The sequence below is a fragment of the Marmota marmota genome, unplaced genomic scaffold (genome assembly GCF_001458135.2).
Source record: "Marmota marmota marmota unplaced genomic scaffold, marMar, whole genome shotgun sequence".
In the NCBI taxonomy this organism is placed as follows: Eukaryota; Metazoa; Chordata; class Mammalia; order Rodentia; family Sciuridae; genus Marmota; species Marmota marmota.
Window position 1 is genome coordinate 10,162,176 of NW_025999905.1, and position 26,643 is coordinate 10,188,818.

General features: G+C 35.2%; 1 protein-coding gene across 1 annotated transcript; it reads right to left on the reverse strand.

Moving 5' to 3' along the window:
* Positions 1-24,882: 24,882 nt before the first annotated feature.
* On the reverse strand, positions 24,883-25,875 carry Prps1l1 (phosphoribosyl pyrophosphate synthetase 1 like 1). Its single transcript, XM_015498159.2, has one exon. It carries the CDS (start codon positions 25,837-25,839, stop codon positions 24,883-24,885), a length of 957 nt encoding a protein of 318 aa, XP_015353645.1. The 5' UTR covers positions 25,840-25,875.
* Between the last annotated feature and the right edge of the window lie 768 nt (positions 25,876-26,643).

Genomic DNA, 26,643 nt, shown 5'->3' on the forward strand with positions numbered 1-26,643 from the left:
AAATTAATGGAAAATTATGGATCAATGGGTAAGATGAAGAAAGTGTATTGGCATAAGATTATCAGGAAATCCTCTGGCCAGGATATTTCCAAAATAAGCAAGATGAAACTAACACAACCAAAGTGTTCAGTCAAGTGTTTATGGAATTGAGTCCTTTGAAAATGGTAATTATAGACAAAGCAGAGCTCCATTTGACTGCTAGCCAAGTATCACCTGGTACTATTTTTGCACAGTCTATTATTATCGAGAAATGTCTTCACAGAGAGTAAAATGATAATGACCTTTCAGTCCTCTAAATGTGGATAAGAGCTCAATGTCAAAATACATTGCTATGCCTCACCACAAAGCTAGAAAGAAAATTAATCAAAATTTTATGTGTGCAGATGGAAATGCTTAAGCCAGTTTTACAAACCAATTACTGTTCAGCTCCAAAAACCTGTAACTTGTTTGAGATTTAATACACACCAAACAGCCTCAGAACTCCTTGAAGAATAATAATTCAAACTTAATGTAGAATGGAAGTTGCCTACTATTTCTGTGTTCTTTAGTTTCTATATTTTTCAGTTCAGGTAAGTTATAATTCAGAGCCTTGCAGGAGATGCCTTTATAAAATACATTTTTTGCTGATTGGCCTTTTCACAAAGACTTATGCAGCACATTTTGAGTGATGTAGTGCCGTTGCTACTAGGGGGCCTCGTTCTGCACTCCTTGTTCAGGAAAAAATGCCCTGAGAATCCTGGAGAAAGCTGAATATCAATATCAATCTTACATCAATAAGTAAGATTTTATTTTAGCCTTCTTTGTGGCTAAAGCATCAGAATTACAACCACTACATCAAATTCTTCAGCATTTTTGCTGTTTTTGTTTAGTAAATCTATAGATGTCTAAACTTTTAAAAAAATCTTTATTGGTGTATTTTAAATATTTTTTCTATAGTGTAAATAATATGTACTCAGGGAATAAAAGTTAGGAAAGATAAACTAAAGTAAGAATACAAATTATTCATAATTCCACCACCCACAGATAACCATTAATATTTTAGATCTTAATATTTATACTGTAATTTTATTAATACATTTTAAATAATTGATATAATATTAATGACAGTCTTAGAACTTTAGCATATTCTTCTAGATTTTAAAATTACAATGTAACTTATTATAACTGTTATTTAATAAGCAATATAATTTTGAATGTTTTTCATGTCTTTAATAAGTAATGACTATGAAAATACTAAATAGTACATATAAAGTGTTTTATTTTATGGATCTTTAATTTTTGTTTTATTACTCCCTAAAAATGTTTTGAAAAATTTAGATATCCCATTGTTAATTGTAAGTCAACATTTAAATTTTTTATCACAGGTTTAATAGTTACAAAGTATACCATTTCCACAGTATTAAAATATTAACATTTTAAATTAAAACTGTTACAGTGCTCTTGAATATGGCTAAGGGAATCTAATATTATAGTGATTTGGTGCTCAAATCAAACATTTAAAAAATACATCAATAGGTGCTTTTTGTCAGAAAATATGTATTGTTCCTTCTCCTCCTTATACTCATCTTTCCATTATAACTACTCCGCTGAACTTTTTAATTCTAATTTACTGTTTTTTATGCTTAGAAGTATTTATTTTTAAAGACTTTATTGACTACACCTTTATATGTACTCTTTGAAACAAAAAACATGCACATAATCTGAAGTTTCATTTAGGTGGTAGTCATAAAGCTTTACATGTTTAAAAATCATCTTTTGGATTCGGTTATGATTGCATTTAATATTAAAAAAGGATCAAAAGATTCTAAATATGTGCTTTCTTTCTTTTTAAGTACTGGGAACTGAACCCAGGAATGTTCTACCTGTAAGCAATAACCCCAACACTTTTAATTTTTTTTTTTCATTTTGAGACAGGGGCTCACTAAATTGCTCAGGCTGGATTTGAACTTGCAATTCTCTTTCTTTAACCTCCCAAATAGTTGGGATTACAGATGTGCGCCACTGTGCCTGGTTTGTGCTTTTCATAAGCTATTGTTAAACAGTAATATTTATCATTCCCAAACATGGGCACAGTGGTGCACGCCTGTAATATCAGTGGCTAGGGAAGCTGAGGCAGGAGGATGGAGAGTTCAAAGCCAGCCTCAGCACAAGAAATGTGCTAAGCATTTCAGTGAGACCCTGTTTCTAAATAAAATACAAAATAGGGCTGAGGATGTGACTTAATGGGCAAGTGTCTCTGGGTTCAATCTCCAGTACTCACTCCCCCCAAAATGTATTGTTCACAGTAAGATTTCATCAGCAGTGCATCTCTTAATATGACGGGTACAGTTTTTTTTATAGAATGTGTATTAATGAATAAATATGCCCTATTTCTAAAATGAGATAAATTTTACTGGAAATAACTAAAAGATCATGAATTTTTTTCATGATTGTTTCTAAGTGTGGTATTTACAAAAGAAACAACAACACATCCCTTTTAGTCCAAAATGAATAATAATGTGGTAGGAATGAAAAAATAGAGAAGTTATTAATATATGATGGTGAGCAGAAGAACTATCCAAAGAAAAACGTGAATTTAAAATATCAATAATATTTTAGAAAATATAACTGGATGTGGTGTCACATGCCTATCCCAGCAGCTCAGGAGGCTGAGGCAGAAGGATCTCAGGTTCAAAGCCAACCTCAGCAACTTAATGAAGCCCTAAGCAACTTAAGAGGCGAGACTCTGTCTCTAAATAAAATCTAAATAGGGCTGGGAATGTGGTTCAGTGGTTAAGTACCCCTGGGTTCAATCCCTGGTACCAAACAAACAAACAAACAAACAAAACAAGCAAATATTAATGAAAATATTTTTCATTTTTGAGTTTGAGAATAAGAAAAACAACCCACTCACTTACCTCCATCATTGTTCTTTCCATTCAAATTTGATACATTCATAGGAAATATAAACAGAATTTCCAACTACTTCACTCCTCCTGGAAGCCATGGGGAAAAAACAATAACCAATACCTAAAGAAACTTCTCAGACACAAAAATTTTGAATTGCCCTTGGTTTGACATCCCATAGTCTTTATGCAATCTGGGAAAATGCAACCTTTGTTAGGTTCAGGATGGGTAAGAGTTATGCCTGTACCTGGTAAAATGGACATGGGTGTTAGGGAAAAGGGAGGTAGAACAGGAAAAACAAACATTATATTGTAACCTTAGTTATTCAGCTGCATTGGTTTTCAGAAAAAAAGTCACTTAAAAAATGAAGGTCTGACCTAAAAAGAGCATACTACAGGGACACTGCTACATCGATGTTCATAGCAGCACAATTCACAATAGCTAGACTGTGGAACCAACCTAGATGCCCTTCCATAGATGAATGGATAAAAAAATGTGGCATTTATACACAATGGAGTATTACTCTGCATTAAAAAATGACAAAATTATGGAATTTGCAGGGAAATGGATGGCATTAGAGCAGATTATGCTGAGTGAAGCTAGCCAATCCCTAAAAAACAAATGCCAAATGTCTTCTTTGATATAAGGAGAGCAACTAAGAACAGAGTAGGGAGGAAGAGCAGGAGAAGAAGATTAACATTAAACAGGGACGAGAGGTGGGAGGGAAAGGGAGAGAGAAGGGTAATTGCATGGAAATGGAAGGAGACCCTCATTGTTATACAAAATTACATACAAGAGGAAGTGAGGGGAAAGGGAAAAAAAACAAGGGGGAGAAATGAATTACAGTAGATGGGGTAGAGAGAGAAGATGGGAGGGGAGGGGAGGGGGGATAGTAGAGGATAGAAAAGGCAGCAGAATACAACAGACACTAGTATGGCAATATGTAAAAATGTGGACGTGTAACCGATGTGATTCTGCAATCTGTATACGGGGTAAAAATGGGAGTTCGTAACCCACTTGAATCATATTTGTGAAATATGATACATCAAGAACTATGTAATGTTTTTTACAACCAACAATAAAAATTAAAAAAAAAAAATTCTCTCTCTCTCTCTCCTCTCTCTATCTTTAAAAAAAGAAAAGAAAAGCACAGAGTAGAAAACAACTCAGCACCTTAAGTCTTCTAAAATGCTTGACTCTGTCATATATTAATTCTGAGCCAAAAAGCTCATCATATCAGATGATTGAGAGTACAGAAGAGAATATTGTATAATTATAATCATCCATGACAGAACTAATATTTGATAGAAAGAATCCACTGAAAATGCAGATACTATCATAGTAGTACAATCTCGGAATCAAAGGCTCAGATTTTTATTAGAATCTCATGGTTAAACATGTCTTAATTAATAAACTGATATAATGAAGTTCTTTTCACATAAAATGATATTTATAGGTCTCAAAATATTTGTAACCTCAGGACTGGGTTGTGGCTCAGCCATAGAGTATGTGCTTAGCATGTGCAAGGCCCTGGGTTTGATCCTTGACACCACATAAAAATAAATAAAATAAAGGTATTGTGTCCAACTACAACTACAAAGTAAATATTTTTTAAAAATTGTGACCTCTTTTTGTCCTATAGGCATCAATAGGCATAATGTTCATTTTACTATAATCATGAAGAAAAGTTAATTTCCATTACTATTTATTTCTTTATTTTTTGGTACTAGAGGTTGAACCCAGGGGTGCTTAACCATTGAACTACATCCCCAGCCCTTTTTAAAAAACATTTTATGTTGAGTCATGGTTTTGCTAAATTGCTTAGGGCCTGCCTTGCTTAGTTGCTGAGGCTGACTTTGAATTTGGCAATCCTCTTGTCTCAGCCTTCTGAGCCACTGAGATTACAGGTGGGTGCCACCATGCTCAGCAAATTCCATTACTATTTACTTTTCAAAAACCCATAGATTCTAAAATTCTACTCTGAATCACTGATTTTATTTCTTTCAAGAAATGGAAGATGCAAAGATTGAGAAACTGAGGTGAGTTAGAGATATTTTTCTCTGCTCTTGAGGAATGAGAAATGAAACTATTACATATGTATTCTGAGCCTTTTCTATTAGCTTTATTGATCAGATATTCAAAAACTGTTTAAAACAGAAGATCATAAATAAACTCTGCATTCTAAATTATTATTGGTTGACTGACTGGGCCTGTGAATCAGTATATTACCTTCATTCCCCTAGAAATAGCTGCATTTCTATAAATCTTTTATATTAGCATGTTCCCTATGGAGTGAGAGAGCTGGACTTGTCAACTGTGTGTGTATTTTTCTAGCATCTATAACAGTATCGGAAACAAAATCATAGACTTTAGGAACTACAAGAGACTTTGGACTCTTCAATTGTAAACTGGACATCCTACTTGCCATTTGTTACATCGTACTTGCTTAAACACCAGAAAAAAACCTCAATCAGGCTTTGAAATTTAATAAAATGTTAATCAACATTTAAGCCAATAAGAAGTAGCAGAAATGAGATTACTTCAACTGGTTTTAACTTACTTTTTATTTATTTTTTATCATTTTAAATGTATTTATTTACTTATTTATTTCATTCAGATTTTGGGCATTGATCACTGGGTGCTTCATCATTGAGCTATATTTCCAGATTTAAAAAAAAAAAAAATGTTTTTATTTTGACACAAGTTCTTCTAAGTTGCTGAGTCTGGCCTCAAATTTGCGATTCTTCCACCTCAGCCTCGTGAGTCCCCGGGATTGCAGTGTGTATCACCATGACTGGCTTCATTTCCTTTTTAAAAAATGATTCAAGAATTTTTCATTTTAATGGGTGCATTATTTCATCATTTCCCCTTGCTTTTCCTCTACCATTACACACAATTGGACTGGACTGTAGAGAAAGCAGTGTGGAGCCTGGAGGTACAAAACAAGATAGTGAAAAGTATGAATGGGTTCCAGCAGAAGAGAGGCCTGGGAGGCAGCTTGGCCTAGTGGGTCCCAGACTGCAACGCAGTGGAAGTCCAGGGAGTTTTCAAAAAGGCAGGTTCTCAAGGACTATCCTAGAGATTTCCATTCATGTTGTAGGACAAGATCCAGGAGCATATATTAAATTTCTTAGGTAATTCTGATAAACAGCTGACCTGTCAAACCTCCATTTTAGAGAGTACATAACTGGAAATGGTTTTCACAGAATTAAATATTAGTCAGAATTGAGATTAAAACTAACTATCCATATCCCATGAACACCTAGTAATTATTTTAGGTACTAATCAGAATTGAGATTCAAATGCCGATAACTGTATCCCATAGATTCCTATATCCATGTTCCTCAAGGTTACCATTCCTAGGGGAGAATGGAGGGACAAGGAGCCAGCCTGGAAGAACAGCAGACCTAGCTACATGATTTTACCTGGGATTGTTTTGGTACCTTGTACTGAAGAATTTGACTCAGCAATTCTACCAGCAATTCTACCAATAATTAAATTTAATTGATTTGATTTATTGATTTATAAATTTAAATTGAATTGATTTATTGATATATAGATTTAAATTGATTTGATTCATTGATTTATAGATTTATTGATTTATGATAGTAAAGTTGACTAACAAGGGGATATTTTATTACAGTATATGTTTATGGCGCAAGGGGAAAATATATGGCATTTAGCAATGACAATGGAGATGCATACATCTATAGAAAAATAGTCACAACATGTATAAATACACATAGAAAAAATTCTGAAAATATATACATCAAAATATTGACAGTAGTTTTCTATGGATAGTGTGATCATAGAAATTTTTTTTTTAATTTGCTAATCATATTTCAAATACTTTGACAGCAAACCTCATTTCAACTGTAATCGACACATACATACAACACATTTACATACAAATCCAGAAGTTTTATGGCTCTGGGAGCAACTTGTTACCAGGTAGTGATTTTCTCTTGATCTAAACTTCAGCCCAAACAAAAATAAAGATGATGAGAAGTTTGTAGTTCTTTTCCTTGATACACTTTTCTGTGAGTATTTTTTGTGTTTGTGGTCTATAAAATTAAAATAAAAGCTTGTATGATGTGTGTATTTGAATTAATTGTGTATTTGTTAAAGATCTATGTTTCTGTGAAGACGGTTCCAAACATATAAATGTGAATTTCACAGTAAATGTTAGTTAGTTTCCCTCCACTTGAGGAATTTGATTAGTGGTTTAGAAGGATACGGTAGAAGGGGCTATAACAGTAAAAACATATAGCAGTTTTATATAGAAGGAAAGGTGTGAGATTTTGTAATTGACCTAATATTAGATCTACAGTTTCACCAAAGACCTTGCCTTTACTATGTTTATTAATAATTTAGCTATAGTGGTGCACAAAGGAAGTGGTTTGTATTTACAGAGAAAATACTGAAACCTCCATTGAAGATAAGGTTATATGGTCTAGCAATAAAACTGTAGGCATGTGTAATATATTACTATCTTTTCCTTGTTGACTGCAGTTCTAGTGAGCCAAAAGTGATTATTTCTTCTATGACACAGGGTGGTGATGGAAAGAGCATTTGCTGATTTTGTGATTTTAATCTCATCTCTTCTACTGACTAGTTCTGTGACCTTGGGTAACAGGTAAATATAAAGTTCAGGGTTCAAAATAAATCTAGAATGTTCCATAGAAAGTGCTACATTTAGATGTGTATGTATCTACATGGTTTTAGCTATTATATATGTGCAATGTTTATCTATGAACTCAATATGCAATGTTCTTATATTTTTTAAGCTAGTTCATGAACTAGACATCATTTTTTTACAGACCATCTAAAAATAGATTGTTTTAAGCCAGATTCCCCAGATCATTAAAAATTAAACATTAAAAGTAAAGGAATGAGCCGGGCATGGTGGTTAATGCCTGTAATCCCAGGAACTTGAGAGACTGAGGCAGGAGGACGGCAAATTCAAGGCCAGCCTGAGCAACTGAGCAAGACCCTATTTCAAAATTTAAAAATGAAGTAGTTAAGCACTCTGGGTTCAATCCCTGTACTACAATAAAATAAAATAATAATAAATAAATAAAAATAAAGGAATGAGAGCACAAGATATTTTTCATGATACCAACTTCTTACTGCCTTAGAACTTCAGTTTTCTTTCTTTCTTTCTTTTTTTTTTTTTTTTTTTNCTTTCTAGGAGATCAGAAGCCAAAGATTATAACTACCAAGAGGGCAAATGATAAAGGCAGAAACCAAGAAAATACATAGATAAAAGCCACAAAGAATGAAGAGAAGATGGGATGGGAGGGGAGGGGAGGGGGGATAGTAGAGGATAGAAAAGGCAGCAGAATACAACAGTCACTAGTATGGCAAAATGTAAAACAGTGGATGTGTAACCGATGTATTTCTGCAATCTGTATACGGGGTAAAAATGGGAGTTCAAAACCCACTTGAATCAAATGTGTGAAATATGATATGTCAAGAGCTTTGTAATGTTTTGAACAACCAACAATAAAAATTTAAAAAAAATGAAGGTCTGAGAATTGATTGTCAATATTTGTGTTCACTATAGAGCACCCTCCAGTATCCCTAAAGATACTGAATCTTGGGTTGGACATCATTGGTGTGCTGGGTCTCCAACAATAGAATATTAACCTAAATACATTAACTTAACCATATTTGTTTTTAAGATAGCTGGCTAATCTAACAGTCCTAGATCTGCTTATATATTTATTTATGTTTTAAAAATTCCAGTGGTAACAGTGTATGGCTGGTAGAGGTAGCTCAATCCCCCTGGGTATATGTGGAAAGCTGAAAGACCCAGGGAGAGGGGAAAAAAAAAACAACAACACTTTCTGTTCACATACAGACGTAGTAGTAACAGAGTTCTAGGATTGGAACTCGAGTGTTCTCTTATGGACCACAAATTTCCTTCTATTTTTTTTTAAGTTCAGCTTTAACATAGTTCCAAGTGTCCAGTACAGAGAACCAGTGAAGGAGCTTCTTTACAAACAAGCCTCTTGTTAGGAAATTAAATTTTACAGAACCCGAGTTCGAGTGTCATCATCTTCTCTTCATTCTTTGTGGCTTTTATCTATGTATTTTCTTGGTTTCTGCCTTTATCATTTGCCCTCTTGGTAGTTATAATCTTTGGCTTCTGATCTCCTAGAAAGTGGCCTAAAATTCTTTACCATGTATATAATTATCTTGACAGTTCTCTGAGTTCCATGGGGCTACGTGGAGACTGGGTTCATGTAGGTCTTATGAATTCAAGTAAGCACTGGAGAACCTCAGCAAGTGTTGAGGAGTTTAACTAATGCCACGTTTCAGATACTCTTGTACTTTTCCTCATTGTGCCTGTCTTTCCAAAGTTTCTCTCCCATACCCAGCATCTTCATCTATCACTCTCTTTGGACTCCTTCATAGCTTCTTGTTTACTAATGTTTTCTTCTTCATTACTTTCATTTTCTCATGGCCCCTTCTCTGTCTTGTGACTTCTATTTATATATCCCTTTAGTTTTGGCTTCACTGCCCTTTTCCCTCAATATTCATAGTTGCAATTTTATTGGAACAAGATTCTGACTGATGCCCATGATTTTGATGCTTACCTATTCTGAGCCTCTGGGCAGCTCATAATTTGACCATCTATAGGTCCGAAGCTCACTGTTGGTCTAGGCAGATTTGGTGAAGGCAAGGCTGTCACCATAGCCTTGAGGTTGTTCCTTTAGTAAGGGTTACAAATAGAACACAATTTTTGTAGAATACTGTCATATCCTCAAGAATAACATTTTGCATTTGAATTTTAAAAAATAAAGCATTATGTTGTGAATATCCTTTCATGATGATAAATATTTTTTCTATATCACTTTCATGTAACAGTTTCCAAATAACATAACATATTGAACTTGGTTAGCTTGAAAAATAATGCCCATACTCCATTACAAGAAATTATTATTTAATTGATATGAAATATGACCTGGGCTTTGGAATTTTCAAAAGATCCTCAGGCGATTCTAAATTACAAATGTTTGGAAACACAATATTAATGGTTACAGTGTCATGGAATGGATGCACAATAACTTATTTAATAAATGGATATATTTCAAGCTTTTTGTTAAATTTTTACTGCTTTAAACATTAGAAAGAACTTCCTTTTAGCAAAAAAATTTAACATAATCATGGTTACTTACTTTGGACTAATTCCTACTTCTGTAATTATTGGATAAGAAAGTATGAATATATCCCAACTTCCCTCAAAAAGGATTCACCAATTTACACTTTTATAATTTAAGAATATTTTTCCTATTCCCACCTAACATTATTTGATTGTTATCATTTTTATCTTCGATAAGCAAACAATACTATGTTTTATTTTAATTTTATTTCTTGCATTACTTGGAAGGTTGAATTCTACCCATTCCTCAGTTTATCTTGCCCTTATATTTCTTCTTTGAATTATTTACACCTGGCTTTGTTGGTGTTGCTTTCTCTCCAATGTAATGATGTTCTGTTTGATTTATTTTTCCACCCATACTAAAATGATAGATCCTTTATCATATATGTTGTTCATATATTTGAGATGGCTGTTTGCCTTTCATTATTGCTTTTCCATGCATATTTTTTATGAAGTCAAATAATTCAGTCTTTTTTTATTGTTTTCATTTTTTGGTGACAGTTTCTCCACTTAAACAAACAAATACAAACTTCCATTATTTATTTCCTAGCCCTCAAAAAATAACCCTTATCAAGACTAAAATTGTCTATTATTTTTAATGGAAAAAAGGTTAGTAAATTGAGTGTTGTAGTCTGATCTTTATCACAATTAAATGAGACCATAAGCAATATAACTGGAGTGTGTTGTTGAACTATTAGTTGCATGTAAGTCTTACCAGAAATATAAGATAAAAAATACAAAACACCTGCAAAAGTGAAACCTGGCCTAACACGTTTTTCCTTTTTTGCAGCACTCCTTCAGTTGGAATTTTCTTAAATGTCCTGAAGTTTAGAGAAATGCTCATGGCAGAATAAAACCAGATGATGTCCATCCAAAGATCCATTTGCTCGTTTTATTTCATTATCAAATTCACAAATATGAAAAGTTTTAAAAAAAGTTGGTTCCTCATACTGATCCTCTGACATTTGTATTTGTAATGCAATCTGTAGATATAGCTCTCAAGTTCTGTGGAAAGTTAGCATTAAATTACTAGCTAATGTTACTCTGGAAGAATTGTGTTCATTACAGCATGTATTTGAACCAACTCAAATATCCTTATAGTTGTCCTTCAGTTTATGATGCTGAACGTATGGCACTCTAGCACTATAAGAAAATAGCAAAGATGAGATTGCCTTGTTGTCTCATTTAGACAGTTAATTTTATCTTTGTTTTCGTAAGTCACATTTCATTGTGTTTCTCGATCGTGCAAAACTAATTGGCTCTTATCACAGTTACATTACCTTCAAAGGCAGATAGAATTAATGCAAAGTAAAAGATCACTACAATCAGAGATATCTGGTTAAAAGGGAGACAGGCTTGCATAACGTGGCTGCACAATCCACAGCAGACTCTGGCAGAATAATAAATCATGACTTTCTCCAGGTTATCATCTTGTGCTCTAGTTCATTATTTTGTATCATTTGTTTTAACCTTGGATTGTCCCTACTACATCTGCTCTGCTGTGATTAATTCTGCTGATGGAAATAAACTGTCGAAGGGCAATGCTGTACTGCATGACTAATTTGCCTACCGAATTATGTTCATAAATTAACATTTTGTTTTTATTCATTTAAATAAATCAAAGTTGTCCAAAATTATTTTGTGTAGATTACTTTAATATCAATTTATAGTTATAACCTTTCAGCTGGGTTAGTTTACTTTCTTGTTGGTTAACTAATTCTTAAATGGCTTCTACCTTAACTTTTCTACATCTCATAGCGAGATTATTGTCTCTATTTATCCAAGTGGAAGAAAGACTTTTTTCAGTTAAGTTGTTAACTTTTCAGTTAAGTTAAGTTTTCTACCAGGCTCTCTGCTTTGACTTCTCCTTTTCCCCAGACTTGGCCTAAGCTCCTCATCCTCTGTTGCTATTGGTTATATGGAAATGGCTATTATTACAAAAAGCTAAATCATCTCATGAGTTTCTAGGGCCTCTACCAAAGGGAAGACTTTTTTAGATACTGAAGGCAGGGACCAAGCTGCATGTTTTTGTTTGTTTGTTTTATAATAGTAATAGTACAGGGAATTGAACCCAGAACTTGCACTTTCCAGGAAAGCATTCTATCATCCCTAACCCCTTTTATACTATTTTGAGACAGAGTCTCCAGTTTCTCAGGGTGGCTTTGAGTTTGTGATCCTCCTGCCTCAGACTCCTGAGTAGCTGGGATTATAGATGTGCACCACCACACCTTGCAAAGCCTTTCAATGTTTTTAATGCTTTCATCTTTAATAGTAGTTAGGACCAAGTAGGTTCTCAGTAAATTTTAAAAATCCTTTCAAGAAGTCTACATGAAAGAATAATATTAATTATAAAACTGACATTATTTCAAGATCAGAAAAAAAGTGATGATGATAAATGTTTCTACATATCCTGCAACATTGGGTTACTTGATTCCAAAGACTATTTGAAGAATAGCTCAGTCTTTCTGAGACTTTTCAAATAAGTGGCTCACTGTTTGTCCACTCACAAGACTAAATTATATGAGAGAAGTTACAAGACCTCAAGTTAATTTCAGAAAGTTTTCCAAGTGTCTGTCCTTAACTTTAAGTAGAAGTGTACTGGAGCCAACTCCTAGTGAGTCCCAGTTCTCAGGTGTGCACAGCTTTCCCAAGTCTGTGTTCAATGAGGGCATGTTGGTAACTGGATTGGCAATGGGAGTATTTAATTCCATGGAAATCTGCAAACTCTACAGATCAGGAATTTTGATTTCCAGAGAGATGTTTGTTAAACATTTACCAACACTTTATTTATATGCAAGGAACAGGATGCTAGGCATAGCTCTCTTCCATTACCTTCCTGATCTAAATCTTAGCTGGTTCTTAGAACAATCTTTACATTTATATTCTCTCTTTTTCTATCACTTTTTATTGGAATCACCCGTCACCTTTTCTTAGTCCTCTGCCCTATTTGAAATAAGCATTCTAGAAATTAATGTTTGAAATAAATATCCTAGAAAAACTCTCCAAGCGAAACAATGAGGAGGCAGTCCCTCCCAGGCCTTTAACTTAGCTGGTCACTTACCACTGCAGACAGGTTTCCACAATAACACCTGCTTCTGCTTTACAAAGGCCATAGTCACCTTATGTTTTCCCTGATACAGTGTCTTACCTGAGAAATGCACACATAATTGAATCATCATATCATATACAACTGAAGCACTCTTCAGTTTTGTGACCAATGTGTTTTCAATGGAAATAAAAACATTTTTTAAAACCAGTTGTACTTGTTTTTTTTTTTTTCAGTCTGTTTCATGCTTCCTATCACTGTACTAAGCATTGTAAGAGATAAAAGTGGTCATTTCTTTAGAAATTAAAAAAATAATTAAATACAAAACTGTTAAAAACATGGACAATGTATGGAAGAACTGAAGGAATCAAGAAAGACTTTATGTTGGAATTTCTACTGGAGCTTTGTCATGCAGAAGTTCACAGCCAGAAAACAAGGTTCAGGGCTTGGCAGGCAGAAAAAGATGCAAGATGTAGTTAGGGAAGTAGACATACTTTATTCAGAGGTGGCCACAGCCTGCAGCCTCCGACTTTAGTTTCAGCCCCCAGCCAGTTTCCTTTTAGTCCTTATTTTGCCCCATTTTGTTCCCATTAGCCCCTGAGTCTTTTCCAAAGGCCCTTTTTATGTTTAGGCCAAACAAAGAAGGCACACTGACAACAGGTTACATAGGGGGTACATGCTCACAAGTTAATGTTTATGACCTTGAGTATATATGCTGAATCAGAGTGTTTCTGACCTTGACTAACCATAACATAGCTAATTCTCAGCTCTGGCTGCACACTAAAAACATAATGTAACCTACCAAAAGTCTCAGTAAGGAAGCCTAACTGTAGACATTTTGGGCCTGGGCCAACAATCTCGTCTTTGAACAATGGCCAGGCCTGAGACATGCAGAGAGGAGGAAGGAAGACAGTTTATGTGGAACCAATAGCATGAACTTGACCTGTGAACAAGTCATATCAGACTCTTGGGAATTACTAAGCAATTTGACTGGATAGATCCTGTGAGGGTCTTAGAAGCCATGCAGAAGAACTTAATAAAGTTTAAACAGAATAATAAAATTAAAAGAGTGTCATTGAAGATCAATCTTTCAGCATTATGTAGGAAAAATTGTGCAGAAGAATAGGTAGAAATAATGGGTCAGCCTTGTTGGAAACCTTAAGGGAATTTTAGCAGGGACATGTCAGGACCAAAACTGATTGGAAAGCTGCTTATTGTGGCAGAGATCAGGGTATAGGAAGTAGAAATGTGACCTGGTGAGGTTAGATGGGAACTTCAAAAGCCGAGTGTCCAAAAGGTACAACAAACTTGTGTACGATACTGGCAAGTACTAACATTAAAAAAAATGTATTTGATAATCAGAACAAAAATATAGGAAATCTAGATGATGGTGCAAAAAAGCTGACAATGGTGTGACAATGTGGCAGATGTGAGAGAAACCATTTCAGGATTCTTCTCAGGAAAACATTACCAACACCAGGACTAATAAGCTTCTAGACTTGACATCACCTGGGTGCTCAGAGCAGGGACCAGAGCACAAAATAGAATAGTATACAGAGGAAAGACAGAATCAAAGGAACAACCTGGTCTAATGGCTAAGGAAAGAGGTGGGTCAGAGTGTGCCATGCCTGGGAATGTCTAGACACCCAAGGTTTGATTCTTATAATGCAGGCCTTGGGCTGAGCCATTTGGTGGTATAGGAGAAACAGGAGTACACAGGGACCCAACCTCTGTGAATAGCTGTTGCATTGCTGTGATTAATTCTAAACCTATACCAGATTAAAGATTCAAAACTTTTGTTAGGATTGGTTAAGAAACTTGCAGATCCTTGTGAGTGTAGCTGAAGGAGAGTTAAGAGACATAAAATAGGAGTTGGCCTTTGCAAATGAGGCAATTATACAGGTAATACCAGTCTGCAACTTAACTTTTTGATATTTTGTCCTACTGGCATGTTTTGAATAAGTGTACATGTCCATGGGGCAAAAGATAGGTAAGATAATCTGTTAGGAAAACTTGAGATGTATTTACATTCAACTTCAGAAAATTTTTGAATTATTATCAGGTTTAGGAATTGGATTGTTTTTATTCACTTAGGTTTCTAATTATTTGAGTTATTTAAAATTTTTAGGGACATACAAATTTATCTGTATTTTTAAAATTGTTAGCTTAACTTTCCTAGCTTAATGATAGTATAAATTCAATATTCCTTCAATAATTGAAATCTGAACATACCTCACAGTCATTACTTTTTACTGAAGAAACAACAAGCTTACTTTTAGACATTCTTTCTTAACTCCAGGACATACATATTTGTCAGAAGCCCCAATTTCAGCTTATTTTCTAACCATTTGCAGTAGAGTTCAGCACATTATACTAATGATGTTGAGATCCCACCTAACGTGAAGGGACTATGATTCTAAAGTTTACTTAAAATCTAGGGCATACACCCATTACCACAAAAAGATTAACTAAGGGTTTTGCTTGTCTCAATACATTAATTATTAAATTTTGAATATATAACCATTTAGAACATTTTTGTGCTATGGTACAAATTCCATTACCAAATAGAGAAACAGGAAATTTCATAAGCCAGTCCATTACTAGAGTGAGAGTTATGTTCGTAAAGGAGAGAAAGAAATCAAGGCCTTAGTTTAATGTACATGTCATGTGGCCAAACCTGTTCTAGCTGTTTCACACGTTCACATTAAATGTTCATATTATAGTAATTGTGCGAAGAATTTTATTTCTATAATGGAGATAAAGAATCAGAGGTTCAAAGGCATGTATTAACTGGTTAGTACTATAACTGGCAAGTAGCAGGATTAAAATTAAGGTCAATCTAATTATAGAGCTCACTGTTTTTGTTTCCATTGCCTCATCATAAGTATATTTGTATACATAAACTTAAAAATTTTTTTTAGCTGTAGGTGGACAAAATAACTTTATTTTATTTATTTGTTTTTATGTGATGCTGAGGATTGAACCCAGTGCCTCACATGTGCTAGGCATGCACTCTACCCCTGAGCTACAACCCCAACCCCATACATATGCTTTTAAAAAAGAAATTGTTGAAATTAATTTTTTCTGGATATTGCAGTTATGAAATCTCATCAATATATATTGGTGAATCAATAAAGTACAGTTAACCCTATAGATCAACCACAGACCTAAATACATTTTACTGGGTAATAATTCAATATATGCCCAAATACAAATTGACTGAAAATTTCCCCTGATCTAGTGATAACCCTGCAAGAGAAATGGCATTTTAGTTTCATGTCCTAGGAAATGATGGTTACTGGGACTCCTGCAAGGAGAAAGAATCTGTGGTCCTGGATAGAGTCAGCAGGAAAGAGTCGTGAGATTCATTAGAGATGAAGACCATAGTTATGAGAAGGGCAAGTGGTTACTCACATGCCCTGTACTGGCCAGAGCTACCAAAAACATCAGTAAAGTAGTAAGTGATTTGGGGAACTACTGCTCAAAATTGTCTTTTGCATTCAAAATTCTATTAAACTTGATTTTGAGGCTTAGAGTTTTCCTAAACTTGCCTGATCATAAGAATTATTAAAGGTAATTTCCCAAGTCTCTCATCTAGAGATTCAGGAGGTCAATGATGGGAGGCCAGATGTTTATAATCTTGCAAATTTTAGAATATGAGAGTTGTTATTGCATTCAGAAAACCTCATTGAAGGACAAGTAGTAACTTATTGAGTAAAAATTTAAGACATAATCTTCCTAATAGAGACTTGAGCATTTACTGGTAAGGGACAAGCAAAAGACAAACAATCAATATGATGATGACTGGTGATAAGAGCATGTGGTAGTTTACCTACCTTTTCTGACTCGGTCCATTTTTTTTTTTGTTGTTTGTTTTGGTACTGGGGATTGAACCCATGGGCACTGATCACTGAGAAACATCTCCAGTCCTTTTTTAAAATATTTTATTTAGAGACAGGTCTTGCTGAGTTGTTCCGGGCCTCACTAAGATGCTGAGGCTGACTTTGAATTTGCAATCCTCCTGCCTCAGCCTCCTGAGTAGCTGGGATTACAGGCACGCTCCACCATGCCCTGTAACTCTGACCATCTTGTTGATTTAATTACATTTGACTTTTTTGCTTGCTTACTCTGACCACAATGGTTTTCTTTCAGTTGCATTAACACGTGTATGATATAGCTCAAAGCCTTCACTGCTGCTATTCTTCCTGCATCTCATGCCATTTCTAAAGACCATGGGCTAGTTTCCTTTTTTCTCCCTTAAGTGGTAGGGCAATTAAGTAGAAAAGCCAAATAGTAAACAAGGAGAAAGAAGAAATGCACAATTTTCAGACTGTGACATTGACTCTACTCACTGATAAGCCCACAACCAGAAATTATTTAATATTGTGAAAGGGAGGTTCCTTTCCCTTGCACCAAGGGATGGGCTATACCAGTCATTACATGGCATTTCCAATGAAGTCAGGGTTAAAAATTAGTGGGTTTCTTAGAAAAGAAAGAAACAGAATGACAAGCATAAAAACAAGAGAACAAAGTCACTATTTGCATAATAATTAATCGGCATAAAATGTATTATTTAAAAACCATTCAATCACTGCCTTATCTTTTCTAATTCTTGCAGGGTACTCATAAGTATAATCATCTGACTGCATCTCTGAAATAACATTAGGATTTGGGAAGCATCTTAATAAACACTAACTGAAGCCACTCTGAAGAAAACATCATTAATCATGTCATCTGATAAGAGATACCATCAGTGTTACATTTAGAAATATATACTCATGCCAAATTCCCGTAAACAACCCTTGTGTGCCTGAGGGATTAGGAAAATGAAGTCTTCTTTGTTTGTGATACATTTTAAAACACTATCTTGTTTAGGCCTAATTTCTCAAAATGGAACCCACCCAGATACATTTGGTCTCCCAGTTGTAGACTCTTTCCAGTACAGTTCACTTTGCACATTGCTGCTGAAATCTCTCCAAAAAGTACTACTTTCATCACATCAGTGATCTGCTGAAAAACTACTGAGAAAGCTAGAGGGCTCCCCATTGCTTTTTTTTTTCCTCCCCAGTAAATGAAACATCCTCAGGTTAGTTAGTTTGGTATTTAAGACATTTAGTTATTTCTAGGCTTATCCTTCATTAGGTAAAATTTATGCCAACTTTTAAAAAGCAATCAAAGCATAACTGATTGTTTGGAACTATATTTAGTCTTTTTAGTCTCCATTCCTGCCTTGTGTTGAGATGGTTGATTGGCTCCAGGAGTCACACACCTAATTTCTTGAGCAATAGGTTATCCAGTCACACCTTTAGGCTTCTATGTAGAGCATGCTTTCTCAACAATGAATTTCCTAATTTTAGCATCCTTGGGATCTAGGTAGACTGAGAACCTCTCAAATTATCAAGTGCTAGCTCCTCTTTACTGTTCCTTTGACGATTTCTTACTTCCCTCTCCAATTTTACTATAAGCAGCAAGAAGGATCCAAGCCATATCCCCAACATTAAGCTTAGAAATATCTTCACCTAAATATTGGGGTTCATCATTTGAGAGTTCTGCTTTCCAACACAACACAATTCAACCATGAATTTCGTCACTTTGTAACAGTGGCTTTCCTTCAATTTATAATAACATGTTTCTCATTTCCTTTTGAGACCTCATAAGAACCTCATATCTCTGTTCAGGATGAAATTTGAATTCTCTAAAATGACAGAGGTATTCTTTATCATCCTCTTTCTTTTAAGTCCCTTTCGCAATCTCCCTTAACAGCTATATTTCTACCAATAGTCTCTTCAAAGCAATCTAGGCCTTTTCTATTATGTATTTCAAAATTCTTCCAGCCTGTACTCATTGCTCAATTTCAAATCCACTTCTGCACTCTTTAGTATTCATTAGGGCAGCAGCCCACCTCCTAGTCCCCAAATCTGCATTAGTTTTCTAGGGCTGCAGCAACACATTACCACAATCTAGATGGTTTAAACTGTTGTTTAAACCATCTCTCACATTTCTGGAGGCTAATTCCTTCTGGAGGGTCTGAGGCAGAATTTGCTGCACAATTCTTTACTAACTTCTGTTGGCTCCTGGCAATCCTGTTTGCATATCTTGATTTGTAGACACATTACTTCAATCTCTGCCTCCATCTTCAATCACCTTCTTATCTGTGTCTCTGTCTTTTTAACCTTTGTTATATTTAAGGCCCACCATAAATCTAGCATGATCTCATCTCAAAAGCCTAAACTTAATTACATCTGCAAAGATCCCAATGAGGTCATGTTCACAGGTTCTGTGAGATATTTCTTAGATATAACTTTTGGTTGACCACTATTCAACCCAACCAAATCTGCCATCCAGGCTCCCCCCTTCATGTCTGCCCACGTGTAGAACACATTCATCCTATGCCAGCATTTCCAAAAATCTTAGCCTACTCTAAGCTCTAAGTCCAAAATCTCATCTAACTATCATTAACTCAAAAGTCCTGTATCTCATCATCTAAATCAGGCATGGGTTTGACTAGTATATACCAGAATGGCATAAGCCATTCTGGGAAAAAAAGATATTCTCCATTTTGGACCTGTGAATATAGAACACAAGTTATCATCTTCCAAAATACAATGGAGGGGCTAAGCTACATATCCTTGTACTTGTCTATGATAGAAAGTGTATATCCTTATGCATTCACGTTCAAAAAGGAAGAAAGTGAAAGGAATAATGCTGTTTTGGATCTTAAATATTCTCCCAAAGGCTCATTAGTTGAAGACTTTTTCCATAGCTGATGAGGCTATGGGAGGTGGTAGAACCTTTAGGAGGTGGGGCCTATTGGAAGAAAGTTAGGTCTCTGGTGGACACGCCCATGAAGAGGTTATGAGAACCCTGGCTGTTGGCTCCTCTCTCTTTTTGCTTCCTGGTCACCAGGAGGTGTGCAGTTTTTTCCACCACATGCACCCTACCATGTCTTGCCAGTGGCCCAAAGATAACAAGGTCAAGTGACCCTGGACTGAAATCTCTAAAACCATGATCCAAAATAAATATTTCTTCCTTATCAGTTGATTTTGTCATAGCAATGGAAAGCTAATACAAATGAAGAGGTTGCTGGTCTCAACTTTGAAATTTAGTAGGAAAAAGTTGGGTTTCAAGATCCAAGAATAATCCTCTGTGGCTTAATGATTTCTATAGAAGGAATGCTCATATCTCCCCAAATTTCATGTATTGAAATCCTATATGTAGGATTTTTCATGTATTTCATGATTTTCATGTATTGAAAACCAATATGATGGTATTAGGAGGTAAAGCCTTTGGTAGGTGATTAGGAGCCCTCATGAATAGGACTAGTGCCCTCAAAAAAGAGATCCTGAGACCTCCCTCACCCCTCTGGCATGTGAACCTGTCCTCACATGTTATCTATGAATTGGAAATAATAAGTCCCTCTCCAGATATGGAATCCACAGCAACTGGATCTCGGACTTATCCTCCAGAATCGTAATAAAAGTTTCTGTTATTTATAAGCTATTCAATTAAGGTACTTTGTTATAGCAATCTGAATGGACTAGGATAATCCTCCACTTGCTTAAATCCCAACTCCAGCCTCCGGTTTTGCAGCAATGTCTCCATCAGTCTCTGTAGCCATGGAGGCAACTCAGTTTCTGGGCTACCTTTAGTGGCCTTGCTGGCCTCTGTACCAGTTCTATCTTAGGTGTCATTCTTCTTTTCTCTTAAAGGATAGCATGTATCTGCAGTTGTGTAGGTCTATAAGCCCATTTCTGCATGTAGAATTCCAGAAGTCATGTTTCATCTTTCTGAGTTCTGAATTTTTTTATCCTCCTTAAGGCAGACTTCTCCACTATAAAAGTGTAAAGGTTATTTCTCACTTTCTTACAGGGCTTGAAACTCTGTTTTATTGTAACCATTCCTTCTAAAATTTTCTTTGGTACATTGCTTAAAGACGAAAATTGGTTTCCCAATCAAAAGCCAGTTATTCAGTACCATTGATCAGGGCATCATTTACCTGTGATATACCAGTTTTGTCACATATGTACACATTTAATACCATTTTTACAACATTCTATGCCTCTGTCTCTGTGTATACACACACACACACACACACACACACACACACACACACGAGACTCTGAGAATATATATGTTCTTCCAGCCTCTAAGTACTCTTGTGAGCTCTCACTCTCAGCTGATAGCTAGAAAACTGCTACTCAGCTACACTGGTATGAATGTATTCTGTAGCATGTGATATTTACTCAGTAATCACCACTCTTTCAATTATTTTGTGTTCTGGAGGAAACTTTGTCCCAAATGACTGATTTAGTGTGTGAAAATAATAATGATGGACAGGCTTCATATAAATAAGAAAATAGTGTTATAATGGATCTTAGAGGCTTTGAAGAGGTTTTTGTAAAGGTACATGCCAGTGTGTGTGTGTGTGTGTAATAAAGAAAGCAGAACATTGAGATTCATCAAGAATCTAGTTATTGACAAGTGACATCTGACATTACGAAGTCCATCATAAATAGCACCATGATCTGGATAGACTAACCATTATGTGAAGATACGGGGAAAAAACATGGCAAAAGCTCATTCCCCACTTTAAGAATCTGAATAGACTATAGGAATGATTGCTAAGGCAGGATATCAGGAAAATATGTCCACAGGGACTCTGTGATAGTCATTCTCCTGCTAAGTTGATTTAGTTATGCACATTTTTCCAGTAATACTGTCAGTCCCTCCATTAGATAGGGTACATATACACTACATTCCTGTAAGTATACACAGGTCTATTTCAGGAATCAAAACTGTACTATTATGTTCTGCATCTATCCACATTTCAATACTATAGCTTTATGTTTTAATATATTGTAATGAAAATATTTTCAGGAAGGTTGCAACTATTTTTGCTCACATATTTTCCGAGATGAACTTTAAGAAAAGCTTTTCAAATTCTCTTTTAAAAAATCCAGTTAGGATTTCAGTTAGGTTTATACTGACTAGATGATTTGAGGAAACTGTCAGGATTGCAATATTATTATTCCTATCCAGGTTCCAACTGTATTTACTCAGGTCTGTCCTACATCTTTTAGTAAATGTTTTATCATGTAAGTCCTACAGTTTTATGGTTTATATCTAGTCATACACTTTATTGCTTAAGGATGTGGAAACATTTTTTCAATTATGTTTTGCTGGTATTTAGAAAAGATGATTTTATTTATCTTACATATAGTCACTGTACTGATTTCTTTTATGAATTTGGCAGGTTTTGATGCTTGGACTTTTTGTTGACAGTCATGGCATCTGCAAATAATGTAAGATTTGCCTCTTTCCTTTTTCTACTAATACATCTAACTCTTGCTTTTTTAAAAAAATTGTTTTGTGCCCATAGGCTTGGAAATTTAATTTTAATGAAAATATTTTCAATGTTTCATCATTAGGTATGTCTCTATAGGTATCTACAGGTATCTATAGGTATCTAGTCTCTATAGGTATCTAGTAGATTTTTTATCAGGGCGAGTACACTTATTTTATTCCTGTCTTATTAAGAGTTTTGTTTTTCTCTATATTTTCAAGATAGTTATAGAAAATCTACTATACATAGTACAAATAAATTCCTTTTAAATATTTATCATGACTTTTGTGACCTTCCAATATTTTCAATATTTATATATACTTCATGCTTGAAATGTGAATTAATTTCTATATATTGTCATTTAAATCCTAGAATACCTTTTTATTATGAGCTTTATCAAAATTTTCATCTATGATTATGATTATATTCTGTTTTTTCTCTTTATATTTTGATAGTTATTATGCACATAAAGATTGATGGTAGTTGTAACTTATTGATGTGTTTAATCAGCAACACATTCTATTTTTGCTTTGATAGTATCATTCCTTGTTTCTCTTTGTTAACACTTGTTATATTTTTCTGTATTCATTTACATCTAAATTTTTGTTTTAGATGTGTCTTTTATAAACACCATATTGTGAGATACTTTTGCTAACCAATCTAATTATTTATCTTCTAAGACATTAACCTATTTAGTTGTAATAGCATATATTTGGTACTTTTTATTTGTGATATTTTCTTATTTGTTTCTACATTCATCTGGATTTCAGGTTTCCTTATGCCGCTTTTTCCTTCTTCTGTTTAGGAGTTTGGAAGTTATTCATCCCATTCTTCCCTTGCTTGACTCTTGCCCTTGAATTTTAGAAAATATAAACTCAGGTTTTTCTACAATGGCGGTAATTGGTTCCAATAACTTCCCTCCCAACTAGATAGGATCCTTAGCATACCTAGCATACTACTAACACCTTCTAGATATCTAGAATTTTATTTACATATTTTTAAAATTTTTGTTTTACATTGAAGCTCAATTTTTATATGAATTGTATCTTATTGGCTCATACTCTTCATGAAAAAAAATTTTTCTTTAAGTTTCATTTCTTTGCTTACCACAGTGTTTTTCATTTCATTAATTTCTATTGGTCATATACATGTTTTGTTTCTAATAACTTTAAATAGTACTTTCAAAAAGCATTCATTAAAAATGTCTAAATATTGCCTTCAAATTTGACTGACAGTTTGGACACAGAACTTAGGTTAAAAATATTCATTTAGAACTATAAAGAAATCATTACATTTTGCTTATTTGCTCAAGAGTTCAAATGAGAATTTTATAGCAATTTGGATATATTTTTTAAAAGCTATTTTTTTGTTTCACCCTTTAGAAACTCTTGGAGATTTTCTCTATTGCTTAGAGGTCAGAAATTTCACATAGTACATCCAGCTCTCCACCATATACAGATATTTTACTGTTTTCCCTTACCAGAGTCAATAGCATCATTTAAAAATATCTCAGGTTGAGAGGCCAACCAAATTACAAAGAAGGAAGAGAAAAATTATATGTTTTAAATTAATCAAAAGGCAATACAATGTCACATAAAATCTACTACTTGGTGGTATTAGGCAAAAGAATATTTGAGTAATGTGAGTGTTAAGAGATTATACAGCAGGGAGTGTATGATCCAGAAGAATATGATATACCAACCATTGGGCCCAACTAGGAAAAGGTTAAGATGGTTGGACATAAAGTTAAATTGCAAGGAACAGGTGTAACTAGAATCCAAGATAGTCTGCAAATAGATGGTAATTAGTTTCCTCATAATGAAACCCATTATTTTGTATAATGAATATGTGCTAATAATTATGAGTATTTCTAAAAAAAAAAAAAGATGCATTTGCTACAACTGCTGCCTTCTCTTGTGATACCAATGGCTGGTTAAGAATGAAAACTGTTTGCTTTTTGCCTTTCAGCGAGTTCAGCAACCAGGAGAACTAGTTTGAGATTTGCCCAAGGCTCTTGCTATAATTTAGCACAGACCTTGGAGAACCTGTGACACATTGGAGTGTGTGTGTGTGTGTGTGTGTGTTGGGATGAGAATGGATTGATTGGCTTGTTAATTGTTCTGAAACACCTTTATAGAGCACACTGAAAGGCTGCCTAACATCTCGCACCACCTGGGCTATATAGTTAAAGCTGTAGGGTTCACAAAATTGTGAAAAAAGCCAGAATGAGAGAAGTCAGTCAGGAAATTTCAGCAGTTCTCAATATAGCTCTCCCCAACTTAAGATAAACCCTGGTATAATATATACAGAAATGTAGACAGTCACACTGGAGAGAGCTAGGTCTTCTGCTGAACTTTTTTATCAGATAGTAAAGCAAAACAATGGGCAGGATTTATTTTTACTATTATTTAAAAATAGACTAACTTGTAAGCCATTTTGTTACAAAGGAACGTGGCTGAATAGGTAGGAAACAGATTCCCCATTGTGAGTTCTCCTGATGGCTTCTGCAAGAATCATGGAGATGTCGATCACTTGTATTTTGGAGCAATGCTTCATCTTATCCTCCTGAGGTATGGTATTGGTGACTACTATGGCTTCAAAGCATGCACCGTTGATGCGAACAATGGCTGGGCCAGAAAAGATTCCGTGGGTCAGGATCGCGTAAACTCGGGTGGCTCCCGCTGAGAGAAGTTTGTCGGCTGCATGGCAGATTGTACCACAGGTATCAGCCATGTCATCCACAAGGATAGCCACACGATCCTTCACATCTCCCACAAGCACCATACGGTCCACCTCATTGGCCTTCTTCCGTTCTTTGTGAATCAAGGCAAAGTCCACGTTCAAATGGTCCGCAATGGAAGTCACTCTCTTGGCCCCGCCAGCGTCCGGTGAAACTATGGTGCAGTCCTTCCATTCCGAAATGTTCTCCCGGATCCATTTCAGGACCGCTGGTTCTGCATACAAATTGTCTACTGGGATATCAAAAAACCCCTGAATCTGCGAAGCATGTAGGTCCATGGTGATGATGTGATCGGCGCCTGCTATCGACAGCATATTCGCTACAAGCTTAGCGGAGATGGGAGCCCGGCTCTTGTCCTTCTTATCCTGCCTGGCGTAAGGGAAGCACGGGATCACCGCAGTAACTCGGTTGGCCAAAGCAATCTTGCAGGCGTTAATCATGATCAAAAGCTCCATTAGACTGTCGTTGATTTCACCACAACCACTCTGAACGATGTACACGTCCTCTCCACGGACGCTCTCGCCGATTTCCACGCAGGTCTCCTGATTACTGAATTTCTTAGTCACCACCTTCCCCAGTTCCAGGCCCAGGCGGTCGGCAATTTTCTGGGATAATTCCTGGTGGGAGCTGCCGCTGAAGATTTTGATATTTGGCATCTTGGCCAACTATCCTAACGATTCCTTGTCCACAGGTCTCCCCTGGGTCGGAAATTGAAAGGGAAGTTGGATCAGAGACTCTAACGGTTTCCGGTTTCCGGTGGTTACTCAGCGGTTGCAGTCTGTTGTGCGCGTGGGGCTAAATGGACCTCAGGTCTTTTGAAGAATTCTTGATTGGCCTGTGCCTCACGCTTTTAAACTACAGGGTCAAGTCTGCTTAGTGCATGGAATTTACACTACTCTCATTATTAATGCTCTTATTATAATGTTTTCTTTGGCTGATTAACCAAATTTGAAAACAAAACAAAACAAAAAAAACATAAAACCTCTAAATGCCCAAACAAATCACAAGTTTAAAAGGAACATTTACAGAGAGAAGAAAGTATATGCACAATTATTTTTGCACCATGTTCCTCCAGTACAGTGAAAAAATTTAAAAAGTTGGAAAATGCTATAAATAGGCAATTCAGGGTAAAATATAAGTGGCCAATAAATGTGAAAAGCACAACTGATCAAGAAAATGCTAATTATTTTCACACATCAAGCAGGCCAAAATTATAATACGGACAATGGTTTCCAATAGAACGTGTAAATGTGTGTGTTTTGCAAGGGTAATTTTGTATGAAAACTTTGGCTCATGTCTGCTTCTAGGGATCTATTCCAGAGAACTATTCACAAGCACCCTCAAAATATATCAATGATAATTACTGATGTATTAATTCATTCAATAAATAGTCTATATCTTCTGTATGTCAGGTGCTACTATTTCTAGAGCATAAGATGGTGACAAAGATTAACCACCCT

Coding starts and splice junctions, on each gene's coding strand:
- Prps1l1 (XM_015498159.2), bottom strand. CDS start 25,839: ATGCCAAATATCAAAATCTTCAGCGGCAGCTCCCACCAGGAATTATCC.